Consider the following 26,271-nt stretch of genomic DNA (forward strand, 5'->3'; position numbering starts at 1 on the left):
ATTTTTATACTACAATGAAACAGAAGGGCAAGAAAAAAAAAAAAGATGAAAGCCAGAATAACCTAACTGGAAAGAATAAAATACAGAGTACACTGTTAAATAATACTTTTAATTTTTTAAATGTCAGGCTTCAGTTCACGATTACTCAAACGTATTCTCAATTGGAAAGTAAAATAAATATTTAACTGGAAAATTATTATAAAATATTTCATATCTGTGAAATTATTGGATTGTTAAATAATTCTAGGGTGCCAATCACAGACCCTTGAACATTACATGAGATCACTGCAACTAAAACCAGAATTTGGATTTTAACAAAAAAACCTGAAGAAGCATTAAGGCATGTCTCAATTCATTTTCTAAAATAAAAGCCAATCCTAATTTATATGATTAACAATTTTTAAAAATATATATTTTTTCTTACCACAGTGATACTGACAGCATCATCAAACTGATGCATTAAAACACTGATGACTGCAGAAGCCAGAAGCAGCATAATAAGGGGATTTTTAAACTGAAAGTGAAAAAAAAACAGCAATTCAACAGTTTTGTATGAAAGACAGTTGTGCACCAGCACAGCAAAAGCCTAAAAAAAACAACTATCAGGGCATTATTACTTAAAACTAAGAATTTACCAATTCCTTATAGTACACATGTATTTTTAGTATACTATAAGCTGTTCTGAATTTCTACCCGGGCTAGAATAAATGGAAAATAACTTTGAAGCTAAAGGTTTACATTAAGCACTGGGTAGAACACCTAAATTATAAATTCCAAACATTCCTCAGCATTCCTATACTATAAGTAAATGGGTGTAGATTACAATTCTGTGGTTGACCCACCCACCACAGGAATAACCACCCCCCACCAGGGGAGGGGCGGGGCAGCTAAGAGCAGACAGTAAGATCCTCACCACAGAAGAAGCTGAAGATTTCCCCAACACTGGTTTTCCTGACATCTAGCTAGCAGAAACAAAAGTATCTAAAGAAACAAACCACAGCACCAACTCAATCAGGCAGCTCTTAAATGACCAAGCACCAGAGCCACCCCAAATTCTTCTAGTTGGACATCCTAGTTAAACGTCAGAGCTCTGCTGCCAGAGTGCCTTCCTCTGATGAAACGGTGCCAATCGCCGTCAAAGTTGCAAAGTAACTTTGCGAAGAATCCATCCCAGCAGAGAGCCTCAGCCCCTAGATATCATAACTGTGAAGTTAGACGCCACCACCTCCCACTCCCTTTATGGCTCCATTCCTTGGCACAGCTGTTGCAACCCTGCTTCACATCAGAATCACGTGAAGAGTTTCCAACAAATGCCCAGGTTCACACCAGAGCAATCAAATCAGAATCTCTGGGCACAGGGCCCAGGCTTCAGCATTTTTAAAGCACTCCCCAAGTGATCTAATGCACAGAGGATTGAAAATCACTGCTCCAGCAAAATAAAAGTACAACTGCAATGTGGTTCAGGGTTGACAAACTACACACAAACTGAGCCAGAGTACCTGGGTCTGAATCCAGCTCCAATTTTGTGTGACCTTAATTTTTTAAGCCCTGGGGGTGCTTCCCTACCTTGTACCAAAAACTGTGGTAAGCATTAACCAAGAATGTATATTAAATCACTGTGTAAACTACAAACCCCTCAAACATTAGCTGCTATCACCACACTTTGAGAGCAAGGCCCATGATCATTTTATTTCACCCTAAACCAGCTGTGCCGTGGTACTAAGGAAACCACCTGATAGATGGCAGGCTCCAAATGTTTGCAGAACAACAAATTCAGTGTTCTCTGTAGAGGAGTGAGGAGTGGTCCAGTGCTTTATGATTAACAACTGATATTTACTGTTAATTACTGCTTGCACTTAACTACATTACAGGCACTATTTCATTTCATTCTCACAGCAATCTCATGATGCAGGTACTCTAGCTTTGAAACAGGATCAAGAAAGCAAAACATTAAAAATCATATTGCCTAATGATAAGTCAAATCACTGTAATTTATAAATCCAGAGTAAACTTCTGAAGTTTTACGTAATGTGGAAATGTGGTAAATGTGAGAATACAAATATACATATAAAAAATATTCCAATAATAACAAGACAGATACAAGGTTCTTCTCTAAAAATTCAGCTTTTCTACTTTAGACAAATTCATTTAAATAAGTTAAAAATGATAAATTTTGGTTCATTAACAAGCAAGGCCCTTTAGAAAAGTTAAACGATGATATTTTTAAAAAAGAACCTGTAGCTTAGAAGGCATTAGAAAGTTTCTTCACTAAAAAGAATTTATTTGGGGCTTCCCTGGTGGCACAGTGGTTTAGAGAGTCCGCCTGCTGATGCAGGGGACACGGGTTCGTGCCCCGGTCCGGGAAGATCCCACATGCCGCGGAGTGGCTGGGCCCGTGAGCCATGGCCGCTGAGCCTGCGCGTCCAGAGCCTGTGCTCGGCAACGGGAAGAGGCCACAACAGTGATAGGCCCGCGTACCCCCCCCCCAAAAAAAAGAATTTATTTGTATGGCAAACTAAGCTTACTACTTGAAAACTGGCCATAGGAGGTTTTTTTTTTTTTTTTTGGTACGCAGGCCTCTCACTGTTGTGGCCTCTTCCCGTTGCGGAGCACAGGCTCCAGACGCACAGGCTCAGCGGCCATGGCTCTGGGGCCCAGCCACTCTGCGGCATGTGGGATCTTCCCGGACCAGGGCACGAACCCGTGTCCCCTGCATCGGCAGGCGGACTCTAAACCACTGCGCCACCAGGGAAGCCCCATAGGAGTTTTTTAGCTTTTCACTAATATACTTGTCATAAAGATAAGAAAAATCCTACAGTAAATCTTTCTGAAAAGATTAGGACATTAATAAAATATAATTAAAAATAGCTATAATCTACTGATAGCTTACTATCTCCTAAGATTATTATCCCCATTTTATAGATAAGGCTCAGAGGATAATAAAGAGCACAGAGCTAGTAAGAAATAAAGGTGGAACTTGTACCCAGGCAGTCAAATGACCTAACTTTTACTAATTTTCTAAGCTAGCCATATTACTTTTAAAAAAGTTAGCATTTCTATAATAAAAAATATTTAAGACACCTGCAAAGGAAACTACTGTTAATAGTATCACCTCCATGTAATATGTCCTTAAAGATTTGTACACTAAAATCATAGAAATTCCAATGTAACAATAAACTCTAACAAATGAAAAAATTTAGGTAAAAAACATTTTAAAAAATTATTTCCTTTCTCCATAAATAACTTCACAAAAGTAAACAACTACATTTACAAAAATACATGTAAGTTACACAGCAGGAGAAAATAAAAATACCTCACCTGAGAAATATACTTCTTCCATAGTGGCTCATCTTCACTGATATCAAACTCATTCCAGCCATGGAAAGCTCTTCGATGACTTACTTCACATTTGTTTAGACCATTCTGAAGATCAGCCTATGAGATTTTACCCATAAAAGTCACTGAGAATATTAGCAGAGAAAAAAAAAAGAAAACACAAAAAAAGTACATACGTATGATCACACTTACAGGAACTTCTATGACAGTCAAAACTAATCTATGGGAACAGAAAGCATATCAGTGGTTGCCTGGGGCCAGAGCAGTAGGAGGGATTAGCTGCAAAAAACATGTGGAAGCTTTTCGGAGTGATAAAAATTTTCTACATCTTAATTGTGGTGGTGGTTACATCTGTCAAAATGCAAACTGTACATTTAATATGAGTACACTGTATTTTATATAAATTATACCTCAATAAAAAAATTTTAATGTAAGCAACAAGATAGAGTTTAACAAACAAAAAAATTATGATTCTCTTTGGAGAAACAGAAATAACACAAACCAGTCAGGATGTACAGAAAACAAAATACCAGTACATTTTAACTAGTTTTCTTCATTTTCACTGTTGTCTTGTTGTTTTCTAAAATTAGTTTCTCCAAAAGATCATGCATGTTTCTTGTTCTCTGAGCCTATCAAAATTCTGAGATTGGTGTTACCTTTTGTTCTTGGACTGTATATTTATTCCAAGCAGAAAATCTGTGGTTCCTAAATTACTCAAAATAATGAAGTTAACATTAACTGGTTCTTGGGACATTTTATGCCCTATGAACACCACCTACATTCTTCAGTCACTGCCTCTCGTGATTTATTATTTTAACTATCATTAAAGAATAAATTATTTGCATCTCTAAAATAATTAAGTTTCTCTGGCCAAAAGCTTTATAACAGAGTTCACTAATAGTCTTGTGACACAAATATATTTAGAGTAAGTGGTTTTAAAACAGAGTATAAATACAACTCGCCTCCCAAAAAAAACCTCAAGAAAAGGATAACCGATGTTTTTAATGCCATTGTTAAAATATGTAAATTCTGAAGGAAGAATTTTAAATATTCTTTTCCTCATGTTTCATTAGATTGTGATTTTTAAAACTAGGAAGAGATTAAATTACATAAGCAAAGTTTATTTGCAGTTCTGAACTTGCACTTAGCTTTTACATTAGAAAACACATAAAAAAAGATAAACTCCTAACTCTACTTATGTTAATAATTAAATTATTTTCCTAATCCAACTAATCCTCACAAAGCACAAATAGTCCCTAGCAATACTAATGATCTAGAGTTGCACTGTCCAATCAGGTAACCACTAGCCTCATGCACCTATTTAAATTTCAATGAATAAAAACTAAATTAAATTAATTTCAGTTCCTCCCCTAAACTATCTGTACTTTAAATCCTCAACTGTCATGTTTAACTAGTGGCTACTGCACTGGACAGTGCAGAACAGAATATTTCTGTCATCACAGAAAATTCTACCAGATAGCACTTATCTATAGGGTCTAAGTGACTCATTCTACTATCCACTCCCTTCCTCCCCACCAAGCACTTACTTGGAGAATGCTTGCAACTTCACTGACTGGTAATTCACTTGCTTTTTTTGATGTCAATACAGGAATCATTGTCTCATTTTCAGCATTAGGAATTTTTTGAAAACGTGCAACCTAGGAAATAAAACCAAAGGAAAAATATTTGAATATACTAAACAATTCTAATGCGGTCTAGAATAAATGAAAATTCAAACGTTCCCAGAAACCTTTTTTCACAGTTAGAAAACAAATAGTTTCAGACTAATAATGAGTATCCAGTCCTATTAAGATAATTTTATAGTATGTGCTATTCCAGAAAGCACATTTCAAAAATTAAGTCACCAGTGCTAGCTAGAACACAAAATAATTTTCACATTAAAAAAAAATGCTATTTCTACACCAGTGTAATGAGTAAAAAGTAAAACAGATGTCCTGTCTAGCAGATCCCAATGATTACATGGAGTCATAATCCTCTAAACTCATTATGTTTAACACAAGGGACAAGGAACAGCTAAGCTTGCTCCATTTTAACTACTCCTGTTGACCAGCTCATTTCTTAACTATCCAGAAAGGACACCAGGCTACTCTACCGAAGCACCATGACAGAACATCAGAATTACAAACCCATTCTCAAACGAGGGGAAACAGAAAGCAGAGAAACCAGACAAGCAGAGGACACACAGGTGAGTGAAGGGGTTGTGAAGAAGCAGAGTGAGTCACAGAGATGATAGTAACCATGGCACCTACTTGATGCAGCTTCATAAGCAAATGTCTACAGAAAAGTGTTTAACACATTTCTAGAAATAAATCCCCAATCCAGACTTGAATCTTTATAGACAAGAAGTTTTGAAAAAGTATGAGAAAGGGAGAAAAAGCTCCACGCTGAAACTTTAGAGAAGAAAACATTTCAGCTGCCACACATGCACTGATTTAAACAATACTGAAAGTGAAGTGATCATCTTATTGCCAAGATACAAATCTTTAAGCTTTCAGGTGAAATGTTTTCAACCTTGGATAATCAACATATTTAGGATAAAATATTTCCCTAAAAATTGTTTTTGAGACAGCACTTCTTTAAGACAACAAATAAGGTCAAAAAAATAATAATTTAAGTTTCTATTATTATTAAAGTATTATTATAGAGACCTGTATCCATTTAAAAAAAAAAAAACTTTGTACTTACTCCAAAAAAAACAGTAAATAGCCATGGAAAAAAAAAAAAGTGTTTCCCAATGCATCCAAGTTCTGGAACAATCATATACACATTTTCTAATCTCATCTATTACAAAGGCATTGTTAAATATTTAAGTATTTTAAAGAAAAGAGCATAAAGTATTTTTCTTTTAATGAGAAGATACTAGTGACCAAAAATTCTGAGGAAATTGGAAACAGATTACCTTTCTTGACATGGTTATTTTATCTTCTGAAATCATTAAGAAGGATCAAATATGTTTACACTGCCTGCAGTGACAATGAGATTAAGAAAATCTTTTATTTCTAAGATTCACGTACATTAATTTCTTCATATATAATATGAGGATAGTGCCTAAAGTTGTTTGAGGATTACATCCATTAATACATAATTTGACCCACTAGTAATAAACACTGAAATAGCTATTTTCTCCCAAAACTATTTAATATTTATACGCACGTACTCAATAATATAATGAGCTCAATAAATTATTAAGGCTAGTAATTCTTCTATTAGACATACTTCTATTAAACATATCATTAATATATTGGAAACTGCCACCTCCGGTTCAAGAGCCTTACTAATAAAAGTCTTTTTTAAAAGTTACCCTTTGGTAGTTGGTATATAAATAGAGTCTATGTTGGAACACACTTTACATAAAATCCCTCAGGAGCATTACATGGGCCCAAAAGAGCTCAAAAATCTCAACAGAAGGAAGTGAGACTATATTTCATTTAATAAAGGATAAGATAACTCTCTACATATATGAAGGGCAAGAGGGCAACCCCAAACCCAAAGGGTGAGTTTACAGCAGACCAACTTCAGGACTTAGAATGAAGAGTGCCAGATGCTGTGGGTGGTGGCAGAGGCTGGATGGCCAGCCATGATAAGGACCGGTTTCCACAACAGAGGGAGGCCACAGCCCAGTAAATTCTTGGCCAAAAGCAGTGATGTTAACTGTATTTATGCTTACTAGCCTCTATATCAACTTAAAATTATGAAATCATTAAATTTTAATCCTATTTTCTTTTTAAGCAAATGTTACAGAAATTTACCAACTCAGATGGGTCATTAGTTATATAAATCATAAGAATATTTTAATTTGTTCATTCATTTACTCTTTTAACAAACACCTGCCATTTCTTGAGAATCTGACTCTGTGCTAGGCCCTTAGAATTTAACAGAGAGCAAAATAAGGAGTGCAACTGGAGGGAAACAGAAGACAGGTATTAACAAAGAATAGCAAAAATGAATGGAAACTGATATGATCACTACTATGAAGGAGTCCACGGCTAAGGGCGCTTGCAATCAGAGACTACAATCAGGACAGGAAAGGTCTGATGAGGAAGTGATGCTTATGGAAGTGAGAGGCAAGAAGCTGCCTGAGGGAGGGGATGGAAGAACAGAAGGAACTGAACGTGTGAGGAAGGGGGAGCACGGCGAGAGTGAAGCACTAAAGATGGCCAACATTCATCCACTCACTCACTCAGTCCTTTGACACATAATCGATGCTTATTATTCTTGGTACTGGGGACACAAAAGTGACCAAACAGGTAAGAACTCTATCCTCATGGAGCTACATACCAATAGGAAGCAAAAGACCATAAATAATACATGATAAATGTTCTAGAAAATAATTAAGAAAAGAAGGATAAGCAAAGGAGGAGTTACTTCATTTTATATGGTGGGGGCTGGTGGGCACCACAAGGAAGACCTCTCCAGTAAGGTGACATTTGGGCAGAGACCTGAAAGAAGCAAGGGAACCAGCTATTAGACATCTAGGTAGAAATGTCCAGGAGGAAGGTGGGTACATGTGCACCTAGGAGAGGTCCAGGCTGAAGCAAGCACATGTCATCATGAGCATATAAATGGTATTAAATCTGAGGATAAACATACACACCAGCACAGAAGAAAGGGAAGAGGTCTGCAGGTTGACCCTAGGGCATCCTCCCAACAGACAGAAATCCAAGATGAGCAGTGACCAAGAGAAAAGACCAAGAAGGAGCAACCAGTGAGGTAAAAGGAGAACCAAGACAGAAGCAAGAATTTCAAGGACAGTGTAATGGGCTGGGCCAAATGTTACTGAAAAATTAAGATAAGAACTGAGAACTGACCACAGGACTTGGTGACAAGGAGATAAATAAATGAGCTCAGTGTAGTATAGTGGGACCCAAAAATCAGGAGTGGGTTCAGCAGAAACAGCAGGAGAGAAGTTAAGAGACAGCCAAGTATAAGTAATTCCCATTCTGATGCAAAAGAGGAGCAGGGAAATGGGATCATAGACAGAATGAAATGTAGGGTCAAGAGTTGGGTTTTTTTTTTTAAGATAGAAGAAATAACATCATGTTTGTATGTTGATTAGAATGATAACTAACAACACAGAAGAGAGACAGGACAACTGATAAAGCGATGTTCTGGACTAAATGAGAGGGGTGGAATCTGGCCAATTTCGAATAGGGCTGGCCTTAGATAACAGTTCATTCAGTTACAGATGGGAAGGCAGAGTAACACAAGTAGGATGCAGGCACGTTGGTAGCTATGGTGGAGGGAGCATATTGAAACACTCCTCTGAGAAATATCTGGATTGAAGAAATCAAGACAACATACAAAGCAAAAACAGGCTAAAGAAGTGGGTGGGGATCCTACAGGGTCCTATGGGCCATACTGTAGAATTTCTATATTGATCTTAAGAGCAAAAGGAAGACCCTGAACTGTGGTATGAAAAATAATAATAATAAATAAAGGCCACAAGTTGGAAAATAAAAGGAGTGGAGAGTAAAAGTGGTGAGAATATGACCAGTCTGGAACCTATTACATAAGTCTAAACAACAGCCTAATGTAGCTTGGACAGAGTGATGAGGTGCAGAAATAGTAGAAGTAGAGGTAAAAATGACAGGACATGATGATGAACTAGATTTCTAGCTTGTCTTATATGCTAAATAGTAACACTATTCACCCTGGTAAAGAATACTTGGAGACTCTTTTCAACAAATGGTGCTGGGACAACTGGATAACCACACAAAAAGATTAAAGCTATACCCCTCCCTCACACCATATAATTTATATATATTAATTCAAAATGGATCAAAAACCTAAATGTAAGAGCTGAAACTATAAAACTCTTAGAAGACATGGGCTTAAATCTTTTTGACCATGGCATCCTAGACATAATGCCAAAAGTACAGGAAACAAAAGAAAAAGATTGCACATCATCAAAATTTTAAAATTTTGTGCTGCAAAGGACACCATGAAGAAAGTTAAAAAGATAACCCACGGAATGGGAAAAAAATATCTGCAAGTCATTTATCTGATAAGGGGCTTATATCTACAATATATAAACTCCTACAATTCAACAAGAAAAAAGGACCAATAACCCAATTAAAAATGAGTAAAAGATTTGAACATACATTCCTACAAAGAAGATATACAAATGAGCAATAAGCACAAGAGAAGCTCCTCAACATCATTAGTCATGAGGCAAATACATATTAAAACCACAATGAGATAATACCTCACACCCACTAGGATAGCTAAACTTAAAAAGACTGCCAATAAGACGTGTTGGAGAGAATGCAGAGAAACTGGAACGCTCATATGCTGTTGGTGAACTGTTAAAAGGTGCAACCACTATTGGCAGCTATTACGTATTATTGTGCTATTATGCAAACATTTCAGCTTAAAAACAATCTTTGAGTGATTTAGTAATGCTTCAATTTTGAGACTTATAAAGTACAAGTAAGTTCACAGAAGTTGAAGGTAACCATCTTAACCACCTGAAATAAACCATTTTAAGAGATAATATGTCTTCCACATGTTATTTAGAAGTTCACTGTCTACAGATTCAGGTTTCAGGGAAAACTTCCCTGAGCTAAGCCATGAAGAACGGACAGCAGAGAATAGCTAAGATATGCCAAGGAAGTATTCCAAACAAGAGATGAACACTACTAAAAGTCACAGCAATAGAAATTTAATTTGTATGTAAGTAAGCCAATCTGGCTAAAATGAAAGAACTGTTTTATTATGTACCTCTACCTCTACTAAATGAGTCAGATCTACTCAGACAGTAAGACAAGCTATAAGTCTTTAATTGGATGCATTTAAAAACTGCAGAAACTTTCAGATCTTTAGGATGTTATAATTCAGTCAAATATGGGCCCTATATACATAGGCCCCATAACAGACCTACTGAACGTATATTTCCATTTTACCAGGATTCCCAGGTGTTTCACTCATATTTTTGAGTCTAAGCACCGTTATCCATCAGTTTCCAATTCTCATACAAATCAGAATTATATGGGGGTTGCTACAGACTTGAACTGTGTTCCTCTCTATTCATAAGTTGAAATCCTAACCCCCCAATGTAATGGTATTCAGACATGGGGCCTAAGGGAGGTAATTAGGTTATAAGGGTGGAACCCTCATGATAGGACCAGGGCCCTTAAAACAAACACCAGAGAGAGCCTGCATGTGCATGAGCGGGGCAGGCAGGCAGGCTCTCCCCCCACCCCCACCCTGCCCCGCTCCCACCATGTGAGGACATAACAAAAAGATGACCAGCTGCAAGCCAGGAGAGGACCCTCACCAGCACCCTGATCTTCGACTCCCCAGGCTCCAGAACAATGAGCAATAAATGTCTGTTGTTTAAGCCACCCAGTCTATGATAGCAGTCAGAGCAGACTAAGACAGGGGTCTTCTGTTTCTGTTTTAATCCAAGTGTCCAGGCCCCATCCTATACAGTGTGAATTATTAGGTCTAGGGTGAAGCCAAGACATTTATTTTTAAAAGCTCCCCAGGGCAGGTCTAATGTGCAGCCAATGTTGATAATCACTGGCCTAGAGAATGGGGCTGAAAGGCACAGTTAGATTAAATATGAACATCATAATATTTTATTTTTAAAAGGTAAATACCTTCTAAAATGAGCTACCACCAGAAGTTTATACACTCTCCCTGGGGAAAAATTAATTTTACAAATTCTGTTACTTCATTCAGCACATGAGCAGAAATCTGATTTTTAAAAGAAAGTCAGCAAAGGTAGCCCAAATTACCCAAAAGAAGTCAAGCCATGGGGGAAAACTGAAAATACTTCATCCCTGCAAAGTTGGGGAGTTATTAAACAGAGTTATTAAAAGTTTTCAGGTCAACTCTTTGGCAGTAAGTTTTCCAAGTTTCACTTGCAAGTAATCAGAAAGACCTCTAATGCCCAAGAAAACCAAGTCTGCCAGGCAGTGAACTTGAACGAACCAGGCACCTCTCCACAGTTTAGTAACTATAGCATGGGAAAGCAGGGCTATCCTGGGAACTCTAAAGGCCAAACCATACAATGCTATTATAAAAATGTGAAGAAGGCATACACAGGCAGAAGAAAACAACAGTGACAAAGCAGTTCCAACAACACTGAGGACAGCAGTTCCAAGAACTGCAGGTTCACAGTGATTTACAGAAATCAAGTAGACCTGCTCAATTGCTTGTTGATTAAAGCTAAAAGTGAATGACACTAAACAATCTCACCTAGATGTGGTTGTAATTACTAACACAGAGAAGCTTACGTGCATAAAACACACTCCAGGTAGAAGGGAGAATTCGCACTTTTGGTACGAGCAAGTCATAATTGTAAGAAAGGCCCATGACACTATCATTAGAAATACTAGTGAATTTTGGTCCCAAAGGTATTGACCAAATGACTCCTAGTTTCTTTAACTGACCTTCTGGTTGAGAACAAGGCAGCCAGTATTTTTCTGTAACCCTGTATAAGTGTTTATATCCACACCACACCACACTCAGCAGGCGGGGGGCGGGGGTGGGAGGGGGATAACAGTAGAGTACAGCAGGTATCAAACCAAACATCCCCTTCAGAATGGGAAGACAGGACAAGGTCCCATGCCCACTCCAACTTCAAACAATAGTTTTGTTTTTATGTATTCTATGTTTTAGCTTTGGGGGAAAAATAGTATTTAAACAAAGAGTTTTACAGCTTTAAAGGGGGGGGTGTTGGGGGAGGGGGTGAAACACTCTAGTATAGTGATTTTTCAAACTTACTAGTTTCAGGTCAACTCTTGACAATAAAAATTTTCCAAGGTTCACTTGCAAGTAAACAGAAAGACACTAGTAATCAGAGAGATTACTAGTGAACCTCAGAATCACCTGGAGGGCTTGTTAAAACACAGGTGACTGGGCCCCAGCCTGAGTTTCTGAATCAGCTGGTCTTGGGTAGGTCCAGAAATTACATTTCTAACAAGTTCTCAGGGAATGTTGATGATGCTGGTCCAGGGACCACTGCTCTGGTCAAGGTCAGACTTGACTAGATCCCAATTTATAATCCCAATTCTATGTCTTGCCATCTCTGTGTCCCAGAACAAGTTACTAACTTCTCTGTGTCTTTTTTTCTCAGTAGGAAATTGAAATATTACCTATTTTCATTTCAACAAGAGCTAAAAGAAACACCATTTATAGAAGTGTGTAGCATGGTGCCTAGCATGTGGTTCCCTTCCCCTAAGGTTAACACTAGTGATATAACATTTATGCATCTGTCTCGCCCCCACTCTAGATCTTCACATGAGTATGACATGGTTTTTGTCATCTTGGTACCCTCTGCGAAGCTCTTAACAATATCCAGCATCAGAAGTACTATTTGAAAAAAAGAAAATACTGTGATTTTTCTTAATGGACAATTACACAGCAATAGAATAGTATTATCCTGAGACATACCTATGCCTCTTAAACGATGTTTCACTGAAAATACAAAAAGGTGACAGGACTGATCAGAAAGAGTGTATGTAATCATCCACAAATTTAGACTACTATCTTCTACAAGGACTAGGCAAGTCCATGTATTTCACCTTTGAAAGTGTTGAGATCAAGGTTTCCAATTGCCAGACACTGTATTTTATTGGCAAATGTAGCAGCCATGAAAGCAGGAAAAGTCAGCCTGTCCCTGATGAAGCTCTCCAAGGATCAGACTGCTGGCATGGAGCAGAGCAGAAGCTGGCAAGTATCCCCTTGTGGGCAAGTCTTATTAATAAGTGAGGTGTTTATCAAGAATACAGGTTCTAGAAGTATTCTTGGCAAAATAATTAAAGCTGCACCGTGACCAGTGGTAACTAGGTCTAGAACAATGGTTCTCAACCCCAACTGTATGTTAAAATCACCTGGGGAGCTTTTAAAAATTTCTACAACAGCCAGAACTCCAGACCAATTAAATAAGAATCCACAGGAATGGTCCCAAGGATGGGTGGGTACCAGGTATAGTTCTTTTTTAAAAAACTCCCGAAGTGATAACATACAGTCAGTGCTCTTATTAACCCATCCATCAATTTACAAGAAATACAGGAGATAAAGAAGCACATTAAATAACCTCAAAAGAATGTACTCAGCAAATTCCAGGCTGTGGGAAATTCTACGGAACAAACAACCTGATTTTGTAAACAAACTACAAGGAAAAGAAAAGAAGGAACATTTTTAGACTAAGAGATATTTAAGAGATATTTACGGCCCAATTACGGCGTGTGGGCTGTATTTCAATCTTGATTCGAATAAATAAACTTGGGGGAAAAAATCAATCTGAGATCACAGTTGCATTTAACTGTTTTATCTCTTTCCTTAAATCTGGAACAGTTCCTCACTCGTTTTGTCTTTCATGACCTTGACACTTTGGAAAAGTACAAGCAGGGAGTACTATAGTGATATCCTACAAACTACAACTTGGGTTTGATTTTTCTAAATGGATGCAAGTGATGCATTTTGGGGGAAAGGGAAACACCACAGAAGTAATGTTGTATCCTCCTCAAAACATCATTATCAAGAGGCATATGATGTTTATGAGAAATTGAATACTGTCTGCCATATCAGTAAACAAAGGATTTCACAGTCATCATTGATTGCAGCCACCAACCTACGGTGAGCTGGTGAGCCCTGAGGAAACTCCGGAAATGGAAGCACAGGATACTGGCCCCAGACAGCTGAGGTACGTATCAAAGGAATGATTTCAGTGTGCCCAGACTCTTACATTTTCCCATACAAAGAAAGGCGCTAAATTCCTTAATTTGGGATATCTGGTTTTCTTTACTTAATAATAATCTTTTGATGTTCAGAATACCTGCCCTTTGTTGCAAAACTCCTATATATCCTGGATCCCCCCTCTGCCTCCTCGGAGCAGTTCTCTAAGGGTTACTTGAGATGCTGCCTCCCGGGCTTGAAGTCCTAAAAATTCCCACTGAATAAAACATAACTCTCAACTTTTAGGTTGTGAATAATTTTTAGTTGACATTTATTATAGATTTGTCTCCCCAGAATTCATATGTTGAAGCCCTAACCCCGACGATGTGACTATATTTGAGACAGGGCCTTTAAGGAGGTAATTAAGGTTAAATAAAGTGGTAAGAGTGGGGCCCTAATCCAAGAGGACTGGTGTCTTTGTAAGAAAAGGAAGACCAGAAGCAGGCACACACAGAGGAAGGGCCACACGAGGTGAGAAGGCAGCTGCCTGCCGCCAGGAGGCCTCACCAGAAACTAAGCCTGCCAACACCTTGATTTTAGACCTCCAGTCTCCAGAACTGTGAGAAAATGAATTTCTGTTAAGCCACCTAGTCTGTGGTATTTTTGAGTACTTCCTAACCATCTGGCACCAAAAGATATTCAAGCTTATCTCTGCATCTTCCTTGCCCCTACATTAGAATCAGCCCCTTCTCCAGGGAGCCTTAGTTCCTTTCATTGACAAACATTATTCGGAAGTGTCATGGCTTTAAGGCCTTCACCACAGGCTGAGTTAAGGAATATATACATATATGCACAAACACATATCTATATCTATTTTTATATTTATCTGTAAATATTTTAAAAACCATGAGTCCATACTGAAGCTGCCAATGCCAATCTAACTCTACAGAAGTTCATTACAGCATTTTCCCTTTACTTATCTGGAACACTTTTCTCTTACAGTGAAAAACCTGACTTTCATTATCACCATTATATATATTTATTTGCTCTAATCTAGAATACACAGAGTAGTTTTGGAGTTCTAACCATATCACTGTAAAAAAAAATCTAACTCGAGTACAGTATTTGTGTACAGTTCTGTCTTTAGTCTCAAGTTTGTTTATAGTTCTTTTGTCAACAGCCTTATATAGTCAAAACCCTGTATTCCTAAATTACTTAGGTTAGTTCTTCCCATGCCCACCCTTCAGTGTGGTTATGTTATTCATTTGAAATATAGTTAGGTTCATTTGTTTCTGTTTGTATTATTCCATTTGGGATTTGGGGCATATTTTTTCCCATCCTCTCCCCCATCCTTGTTAATCGTGTTTATTCGAGTATATAAAACATTAATTTAGTTCTAACAGTTAAAACTACTCAAAATAGGTAAAATCAGAGAAGTGTCAAGCCCTCTCCATCCTTTCAATCTCTCTGTACCCCACCCTCTTTATATAACCAATCTTGTTTCTAGTTTAACTTTCCTATGTTTCCTTCTGTTCAAATGAGCATATGTGTGTTTATTTTCTGATTTCCTCTTCTTTTGCTTAGAGTAACATAACCTATATAGATATTCTCTTTTTCACTTAACAGTATATCCTGGAGATCAATTTATCAGTCAGAGTTCAGTTCAGGTATCTTCCTCATTCTTCCTATAGCTGCATACCACTGTTTTATACACACACACACACACACACACACACACACACACACACACACACACTCTCTCTCTCTCTCTCTCTCTCTCTCTCTCTCTCTCTCTCTCTCTCTCTCCATACACCATAGTTTATTCAGCCACTCTCCTACAAAGGAGATTGCACACAATGACCCATAAATAACCCTGCATATGGAATTTCATATCTGGAGTTGTACCTTCAGGGAAAATTCCTACAGTTGAAACTGATAGCTCAAAAGGCAAATGCATATGTACGGCTTTGTTGCATATTGCCAAATTCTCAAAAAAAGTTGTACCAGTTTGCCTTATCAGGAATGTATAATATGTGTCTGTTTCCTCATACCCCTGCCAACAGGATGGACAGTTATACTTTAATTTTTGTCAATCTGACAGCTAAAACATGGTATCTCAGTGCACTTAAATTTGCATTTCTCTAATTATGAATTTAAAAATATTTCATATGTTAGGGGCCATTTTCATATGCTGGGGCGGGTGATTATCCTTAATGTATTTTGATCATTTTTCTATCAGGTTACTGTAGTAGATTCTCTCAAATTTTATATATATATATTCTCTCAAATTTTAAGAGTTATTTATATATTAGAGATCTCAGCCCTTTATCTTGATATATTGCAGATATTTTCTTCTAATCTATCAGCTGTCTTCACTATATGTTTTTTGCCATGCAAAAAAAAATTTCATTTTAATGTAATAAAATTTATGAATCCTGTCTCTTACTTTCTTTGTATTTTGAGTCATTCTTGAAGACTCAATATTAAGAACATATTTTAAGAGCTAAAATGCCCAGTTCCATGAACTATCTGGTACTCAATAACTAAGGGTATAATGACTAAATATTACACGAGGTAGAACTTAGAAAGTAACTGCCAAACTTAACAATACAGAATCTTTAAAGAAAAAAAAAAACAAACAGTATGTCTTGGTCATAATCACAAAATTCAATGATCTACCTCACACAATATACAAATATTAGATCAAAATGGAGCAGCTACCTAAATGTAAGTACTAAAAGCCATAAAACTCTCAGGAAAAAAAAGAGGATCAATCTTCATGACCTTGGATTCTTGACAATGGACTCTTAAATAAGACACCAAAAGCACAAGTAACAAAAAAAGAAAAAATAGATAAACTGGACTTCATCAAATTTTAAAACTTTTGTGTATCAAGACATTATCAAAAAAATGAAAAGACAACCTATAGAATAGGGGAAGTTATTATAGATTATTTATCAATAAGGGTTTAATATCCAGAATATATAAAGAACTCCTAAAACTAAACAACAAAAATACAAAAAACCCCATTAGAAAATGGTCAAAGGACCTGAATAGACATTTCTCCATTTGTGTATGTATAAATGGCCAATAAGCACATGAAAAGATGTTCAACATCATTAGTCATAATGGAATGCAAATCAAAATCATAATGACATACTACTTCATATATACTATGATGGCCAGAATTTTTTCCTTAATTAAAAAAAAAAAGGAAAATGAGAAGTGCTGGTGAGGATGCAGAGAAACTGAAACTCTTGTTTATTGCTGATGGGACTGGAAAATGGTGCAGTTACTGTGCAAAACAGTTTGATGGTTCCTCAAAAAGCTAAACATAGAAAAATCATATGACCCAGCATTTCTACTCTCAGGTATAAACCCAATATATAATTAAAAACAGAGCCTCAGATATTTGTAGACCAATGTCTAACGCAATATTATTCACAACAGCCAAAAGGTGGAAACAACCCAAGTATCCATCCACAGATAAACAGATAAACAAAATGAGGTATATACATACAATGGATTACTATTCAGCCACAAAAAGAAATGAACTTCTGATACATATACAACATGGATAAACCTTGAAAACATGCTAAGTGAAATAAGCCAGAAACAAAAGTACAAATACTGTATGAGTCCACTTACGTGAAATATCTAGAATAGGCAAATTCATAGAGGCAGGAAGTAGATTAGTGGTAACCAGGTAACAGCGGTAAAGAACAGGATCACTGACCCTTTTCAAGTTTACCTATATTAGCCATATTACCTCCAACTTAAAAAAAACCTCCAAAATGTACACTTCTTTGAACAAAAGTGCTTCTTAAAAGTGCTTTATAACACATATTTGTAGCTTTTTTCCTACAACAATGCCGTTAAAAAAAAAAAATCAAATCAATCTTACAGATTCTCCTGCCAACTTTCATCCATCTGATCCCAAGTTTTAGTAGACTTTTTTTTAAGTGTCCAAGTAAAATAAGTGTTTCATTTTAATTTTCAGCACACAGAACTTTTTTTTTCTTTAGTATCTTTAGTATTTGGCATAATCATAATACAAATAAACAACAATGAATATGTTGTACTATTCTATATAACAAAGTTATCCTGTTGTAGGAGAGAGACTATAGAAATAATTCACTGTTTATAAGTTCAAACTGGGTTCAATATACACAGAAATATTTTTCTGGCCCTGTCCATTTAATAATCAAAAATTTTTGCCTTCAAAACTATGTGGTATAAAAGCAACTATACTCCAATAAAAATTAATTTAAAAAAATTAAAAGGAACGTGAATTCAAGAAAGAAAACCAACTATGTGGTATATATAGATTTTAGATAGCAAAAGGGAAGTGAGAAGACTCAAGCTTTTGTCTTGCTACTGAGAACTAATTCACCTTAGAGCCATATACTCTCCTGTTTCCATCTCAGTTATCTAATTCTCAGACCCTTCTCAAAAAAGAAGCAAAAAGGAAAAAACAAAAAACAGGATAAAGGATTCAAAGCTCTTTCAGAAGGTGTAGGTAGATACACTCCCCTTTCCACTGCTTTTTCACCACTTAGGTAGGCTATTTAGTTCTCTTAAGATTTAACATTGGATCATTATTTTAAAAAATATTTTTCATATTCATAATAAAAATTTCAGCAGTAAAATAATGCATGCACGCCTTATAAATATGCAGTTGTTTCCCACGCCATAAAAGTTCTGTTGTTTTTTAACATCTTTATTGGAGCATAATTGGTTTACAGTGTTGTCTTAGTTTCTGCTGTATAACAAAGTGAATCAGCTATATGCATATGTATATCCCCATATCCCCTCCATCTTGCGTCTCCCTCCCACCCTCCTTATCCCACCCTTCTAGGTGGTCGCAAAGCACTGAGCTGCTCTCCCTGTCAGCACACAGAACTCTTTAAGCAAGATTCAGAAATAGACTCTGGCATTCATTCCCAGCTGTTGTCTGTTAAATACTGTTGTAAACCATCTGTAATCCAACAGAGACTAAAGTCTTACATAAAATGAACCAATCCAAAAAAAGAGCTCACATTTTTAATATGCTGTCTCAAAGAAAAAAAAAAAAAAGCCCTCTTACCTAGTTAGGTTTTTTTGGTTTTGTAAAATCCACTACTCAATACTTTGCTTCTGCTAACCACGACAGTAGCTGCTTCCAAGGACACAATTAGGGGAATGAATTCCTAATCAGTACACGCTAACAAAAGCCATGTTTTGAAAAACCAATCCCCAACATGAACGAGAAGAGCAGGCAAGAAAACACCACTTTTGTATATGGATAATAAAAAGATAAAGAAAACCGGGGGATCAAGTTACACAGAAAAGCTAAGACATCATAGATTCAGTCTCCCACTTCATTATCCAGACAACTTGATTTCTTTCTTTGTTTTTACATCTTTATTTACAGTGGTGTGCTAGTTTCTGCTTCATAACAAAGTGAATCAGTCACACACACACATATGTTCCCATATCCCTTCCCCCTCGCGTCTCCCTCCCTCCCACCCTCCCTATCCCACCCCTCTAGGTGGTCACAAAGCACCGAGCTGATCTCCCCGTGCTACACGGCTGCTTCCCACTAGCTATCTATTTTACGTTTGGTAGCAGACAACTTGATTTCTGCACTGGTATCAGCTATTTCTTTTCCAAGCCAAAAGAAACTGGTACTGCAGTAATGTACAGTAGTTTTGAAAAGCAAAATAATAATAATAATACAAGCTAAGTTTTGACTAACTCCATTAAACAATCACATTCTAAGCCCAACCCCCAAGGAAATCATAGTTCCTACCTCACTTTAAACACTCACAACCCATGAGTATCTCTAAAAGGAATGTTACCCAATAGGAGACCATAAGAATCCTATTAGCACAATTTAGTTTGCTTTACATGTCCTAATAATGCTGCCTAACAGAGGATACAAGAATGGTGTATCCTCTATTATTAGTAACATATATAACTGATACATTTAGTGACAACTGAATTTGGACTGACTCAGAAAGCCTCAGAGATGGCTAAATAAAAAGTCCAAACCCACATGTCTGTAAGTGGCCCACCTAGGCCAAGAAGTCTACCACTTAGTCCCCCTGCCTAAAATGCCTGCAGCATATCTCTACAAGGTCCAGCCTGCATGCTTGACACCCCACTAAGCTTCAGACCCCATTCATTCCATGAGACTTTTTGTGACAACTCCTTATAACACTGAACTAAATTACTCACTCCCTAGTATCCTACAGCTCTTCCAAATGTCTTTATCCCTCCACTACAATGTAAATTCAATGGCTTCAAGAACTGCAGGCCACACAAACCAGTGTTGGCCATGCCTGGCACATACCTGGTTCTCAGTAACTGTTAAAAGGATAAATGAAAAATTAACAGACTTCTTTCCTAACCATTTCAACTAACACTATGCCCCTAAACAAAAACTGGACACTCCTGTAATTAAGAATTAATTAATCCCTTTAAGTTCATACTTAAACTTTCTCTTTCCTGATCTATACTGGGGGGAAACCCTCTTGTCATCCAAAGTAACTAATGAGTCAAAGAAAGATTAAGTGATCTAACTGCTTTCACTAAAATGTCAATGCTCTATTTGCTCCGTATTATAAATAGCTGCAGAATATTCAGATGGTTTTTACATTTGTTTATGAAAAACTGGGCTTCCTTCTATTGAAATTCATGTTCCCATGCTAAAAATATGCCCTGGAGAAGAAAGGTGAAAAATAAAAGAAGAATCAAAATACTCTTAAGTTCCTCAGCATCTCCTTGCATAAACCTTTTATAACTTCATCAGTAACTCACATGTATGTTTTTAATTCCTTGCTTCAATTTTCAATTCTTTTATTAAGGTATAATCAAAGACACTCCAAAATGATACCACTGAATCCAAAGTGGCAGAAAGTAACTTCAAAAAGTAATTTGAATGAATTTTTAGTTGTAAACCTAATGGCTTTAGCCCTAAATTAAAAAGGACAAAAATGTCCAGTTACGAGACTTTCGCAATGCACTTGCAAGTTAGAAGATGAATTATTTGTCCTTAAAAGATCCACAAGAAATATGGTGTTTTTATTACTTTGAAGCTTCGAGTTTAAAAAAAGCCTAAAATTCCTTATTCAGTATAATAGTTTATAAATGTTATCACAGTAGTAGTTGGAAGAGATATAACAGAAAAAGAACTAGTAGTAGTAAGGGTAAGGCGATACAAAACATTGAAAGAAACCAAAAGGTAATCCTGGAGCTCAAAAGTACAACAATTGAAATTAAAAATTCATTAAGGGGACTCAAAAGCTGATTTGAACTGGCAGAAGGAACCAGCAAACTTGAAGATATGACAATGGAAATTTAGAATTTGAGGAACAGAAAGAAAAAAGATCTAAGTGAACAGAGCATTAAGGACCTGTAGGACACCAATAAGAAGGAAAAGACAGAGAGAAAGAGCAGAGAAAATATCTGAAGATATAATGGTCAAAAACTTCCCAAATTTGATGAAACACGTCAATATAAACATCCAAGAAGCTCAACAACCTCCAAGTAGAATAAACTCAAAGGGACACATACCAAGACACATTATAATCAAAAGATAAGACAAAGAATCTTGAAAGCAGCAAGACAGAAGTGATTCATTACATACAAGGGATCATTAATAATATAAACAGATTTCTCATCACAAACTATGGAGACCAGAAGAAGGCAGACTGATGTATTTAAAGTGTTAAAGAAAAAAACTAAACTAAGAATCCTGTATCTGGAAAAACTGTCCTTCAAAGTGAGGAAGAAATTAAGACACTCCTAGATAAACCAAAGTTGAGGGAGTTCATTACTTGCCCTATAAGAAATGCTAAAGAGAGTCCTGCAGATTGAAATAAAACAACACTTGACAGTAACTTGAAGTCATATGAAGAAATAAAGATTTCAGTAAAGGTAAATACACAGAAAATTATAAAACCTAGTATTGTTGAAACTTTGGTTTGTAACTCCACATTTTGTTTTCTACATGATTTAAGACACTAACGTATTTTTTCATTAGGTTTTTGGACACACGATGTATAAAAATGTAATTTGGGTACATCAACAACTGAAAGGAGTGAGGGTGGAGATGTAGAGGAGCAGAGTTTGTATGTTATTGAAATTACACTGGTATAAATCCAAATTACGGTGTTGTAACTTTACAATTATGCAACACGATAACCACAAAGAAAATAGCTAAAAAATATATACAAAAGTCAGTAAGATAGGAATTTCAATGTTTCACTACAAAAAAATCAACTAATCACAGGCAGTAGTGCAGGAAATAAGGGACAGAAAAGCTATATGGCATACAGAAAACAAATAGGAAAATAACAGAAGTCCCTCATCAGTCTGCCTTAAAAAGGAAGGAAGTTCTGAACTATGTTACAATACAGACAAACTGAGAATGTTATGTTAAGTGGGGTAAGCCAGTCACAATAAATGACTCCACTTATATGATGTACCTAAAATAAACAAATTCATAGTGACAAAAAGTAGAGGTTACCAGGGGCTGGAAGGAGGGGGCAATAGGGAGTTACTCTTTAAAGGGTACAGAGTTTCAGGCTGGGGTGATGAAAAAGTTTTGTAAATAGTGGTGATGGCTGCACAACATTGTGAATGTACTTAATGCCACTGAACTGCACATTTAAAATGGTTAAAATAGCAAATTTTGTTATTACTTACCTTACAATTCAAAAGAAATAATGTAATAATACCAAAAACCATTGACTTGTACATTTTCTTTTTATACATTTATTTATTTTATTTATTTATTTTTGGCTGTGTTGGGTCTTCATTGCTGCGCACGGGCTTTCTCTAGTTGCCGCGAGTGGGGGCTACTCTTCATTGCAGTGCGCGGGCTTCTCATGGTGGTGGCTTCTCTTGTCGCGGAGCACAGGCTCTAGGCACACGGGCTCCAGTAGTTGCAACACGTGGACTCAGTAGTTATGGGTCACGGGCTCCAGAGCACAGGCTCAGTAGTTGTAGAGCACGGGACTTAGTTGCTCTGCTGCATGTGGGAGCTTCCCAAACCAAGGATCGAACCCGTGTCTCCTGCATTGGCAGGCGGATTCTCAACCACTGTGCCACCAGGGAAGCCCGACTTGTATATTTTAAGTGGGTGAATTTGTATCTGAATTTACAGCTCAATAAAGCTGTTTTTAAAAAAATCTAGGACTTCCCTGGTGGCGCAGTGGTTAAGAATCACCCTGCCAATGCAGGGACAGGGGCTCGATCCCTGGTCTGGGAAGATCCCACATGCCACGGAGCAACTAGGCCCATGGGCCACAACTACTGAAGCCCGTGTGCCTAGAGCCCATGCTCCGCAAGAGAAGCCACCACAATGAGAAGCCCGAGAACAGAAATGAAGAGTAGCCCCCCGCTCGCCACAACTAGAGAATGCCCACAGGCAGCAACGAAGACCCAACGCAGCCAAAACTTTAAAAAAATAAAATAAAGTAAAAAGTGAATTAAAAAAATTAAAAATCTAAGAACAAAGCTTCTTTATAACTGAAAACAACCTTGGTGCAAAAAAGCTTCTCATCCTCCCCCTCCCAATACACACCCAAAAAATCTTGAACAGATACAGAGATAATTTTTTTTTAATTGTGGAAAAGAGAAAAAAATGAAAAGCAGTGTGTATCTGAGAATTTCTCACAAGGGTAGAATACTAAGATTGTACAGTCTCCTGATGCCAAAAACATGATTTAAATTCTGTCACGTGCCAAAAACAGAAAACACATGGGCTAAACCTGGCTAGGTTCCAGCTAGGTGGGCCAAAAGTATTAATAACTCAGTGCCACTAGGTGTGCCACTAGGCTCTATCTGTTTAATAGTCTATCAACAACTCAAATATCTAAATAACATGCCTATCCAAGACGACATCAACTCAAAAGCCAGAGAGGGGCAGCCACCTTGCCTCATAACTCAAACAAGCTTATCAGGCTAAACCAATGGGTATAGACCATATACCACTATCTTCACATTTACAAAAGCATACATATACTTTATTAGAGATAAATGTAAAAACTAAAACTCAAAAACCAACTACTACAGCACCAGATGCTAAGGCTCCATACTGCTGAAAAGGTAAATAACATCTTAAACTGCATTATGAGAAGTACAACTTTTAAGCCAAGGGAGTAACAGCCCCAGAGTACTATCCGATCCAACCACACCCTGAAGATTCTATATTCAGTATAGAGCAACATTAGGGTCTGCCCCAAAGTGTGGCACACTATGATGACATACTATGGAAATGAGGTCTTAAGAAAACTGGTGGAATAAGTTAGGAATATTTGGCCTAGAGAAGAGAATTATGAAGGGCAGTGCATGACCATTAATTAAACTTCACTAAAAGTTTCTAAATAAATAAAGGATATGACAGGCACCTTCAAATATTTTAAGGCTGTTAAATGAAATACAACATTCTGCTGAAATTAAGGAAAGAACTAGTGTCAACAGACAAAAGTGTAGAGTTTCCAATCACCAAAAACTTTCTAGGAGAGAATACTGGTGATTTTTATATGGGGTGGGAAGTTGGTCCCCCGAACTCTAAAATTCGACAATTTGGAAAAGTGCAGGGAGATACCACTGCCTCCTATCGCCTGTGGTACTAAGGTTTCCGACAATGAACCGAGGTTACTACCTCGGTTAAGGAAGATACTGTGAAATAGCTACCTTCCACACTGAACTTTAAGTTCCAGAACATGGACCCAAAGAACAGTGGCACAATCAAGCTCCAACGCAGACCAACACTTACATATTCCTCATTTGACAAAATAAAAACTAGCACAATCGCAAATCCTATTTTTCTCCCATACTTAGAATATTTGGGAATGATACAGCAGGTTCTAAATGCTATTAAATATTTGTATCCAAGAGCTAATTCTAATCCATTTTCAGTAAAGCAATACAAATGACACACCAAAAAAAAATCCATTTACCTCTGCAGACCAACAGGGATCATACACAAAATAATCAACTTGAGAGAAAAAGACAAATCTTTTACTCCTAAACTAGTAAAAGTTCTTAATTATATTACTAAGTCATTTTTAATGATTTTTTTAAAAAAATAAAAACCCGCTCATTCTTTTTTAGAGTCAAGTAATAAGAAAGGGTTTAAAATAACAAGTGCATCTCCCCAGTCCTACTGCCCAGAAGTAACCTCTGTTAACTCTGTGTATACTGCCAGACATTTCTATGCCAATATGTTACAAGTTTTGTTTTGTTTTGCTTTCATTACAAATGGAATCACATAACCACAACTTGCTTTTTTCACTCAGTACATCTTGGACCTCTTTCTATTCCACCACACATACTGATCTGCCCCAATTTTGTTTAATGGCTCACAAAGCATTTCATTATACAGTACAGCTCCAGTTTAACTAGTCCTCCTGATGACAGACATTTGGGTTATTCCCATTTTTGCTACTATAAATGCTATTATATTTATGTTATAAATATACTATATCTTTATACAAATCTCTTTATATGCTTATTCAAGTACAGATACAAGATACATTCCTGAATGTGGAATTGTTGGGTGTTATTTTTTGTTCTGACAGCTATCACTAAGATGCTCTTCAAAGGAATTGTGTCAAATGAACTCCCAATATCTGTCAGGAGCTTCTATTTTCCCTGCAATACAGCCAAGATTAAGCATAACCACATTTTTTCATCTTTGCCAGTCTGATGAATGGAAAATGTTATTTTAATTTTCATTTCTTCATTACTGAAGTTGGTGACCTATTCGTATCTTTTGGCCTCTGCAACCTTTTTCAATGAAACATTTGTTCATGTCCTTTGGCCATTTGTCCCTACAAGTTACTGGCTATTTCTTATAGATATAAAAAGCATTCTGTATGAAGTAGATTTTTGTCATTTGTTTCAAGTGTTTTTAATCATTGGTTTACAGTTTAGCTACTTACTTTTTTTTCTTTCTTTTTAAAATTTTATATGATCAATGTTTTGCATTATGGTTTTGGGGTTTCATCTCATGCTTAGTTTTTATAAAAAGCCTTTCTCATTCCAGCTTTACTTTTTTTTTAACCAGAAGTTAGCTAACTGTCCCTCCACCATTTGTTGAATGATTGATACAGCTCACCCCAACCCTGCCCGCTAACCACTAAGTAAGTTATTCTCTGGAGAAAAGGGCAAAGAAGGGAGGAATAAAATATTACTAACTCAAACTTTTAAAGCCATTTTGTACAGTTACCTAGAATAAAATGATACCCAAATGTTCAAGAAGATCTTATGTTTGTACCTATGTAAGAACATTAC

The 26,271-nt window shown here is 36.8% G+C and overlaps 1 protein-coding gene across 3 annotated transcripts in view; it reads right to left on the reverse strand.

Annotated features, from left to right (window-relative positions):
- ATP2C1 (ATPase secretory pathway Ca2+ transporting 1) overlaps positions 1–26,271 on the reverse strand; it is a 101,715-nt gene that overhangs the window by 58,602 nt on the left and 16,842 nt on the right. For all 3 annotated transcript variants that reach the window (XM_082840076.1, XM_082840075.1, XM_082840074.1), the window contains 3 exons: positions 4,884–4,994; positions 3,319–3,435; positions 425–514 (listed from right to left, as the gene is read on the reverse strand). In XM_082840076.1, the coding sequence (XP_082696202.1) occupies positions 425–514; positions 3,319–3,435; positions 4,884–4,952 (276 nt within the window). In that variant the 5' untranslated portion in view covers positions 4,953–4,994. The remainder of the gene's footprint in view (positions 1–424; positions 515–3,318; positions 3,436–4,883; positions 4,995–26,271) is intronic.

Source organism: Leucopleurus acutus (genome assembly GCF_964270905.1).
Source record: "Leucopleurus acutus genome assembly, chromosome: 5".
Lineage (NCBI taxonomy): Eukaryota > Metazoa > Chordata > Mammalia > Artiodactyla > Delphinidae > Leucopleurus > Leucopleurus acutus.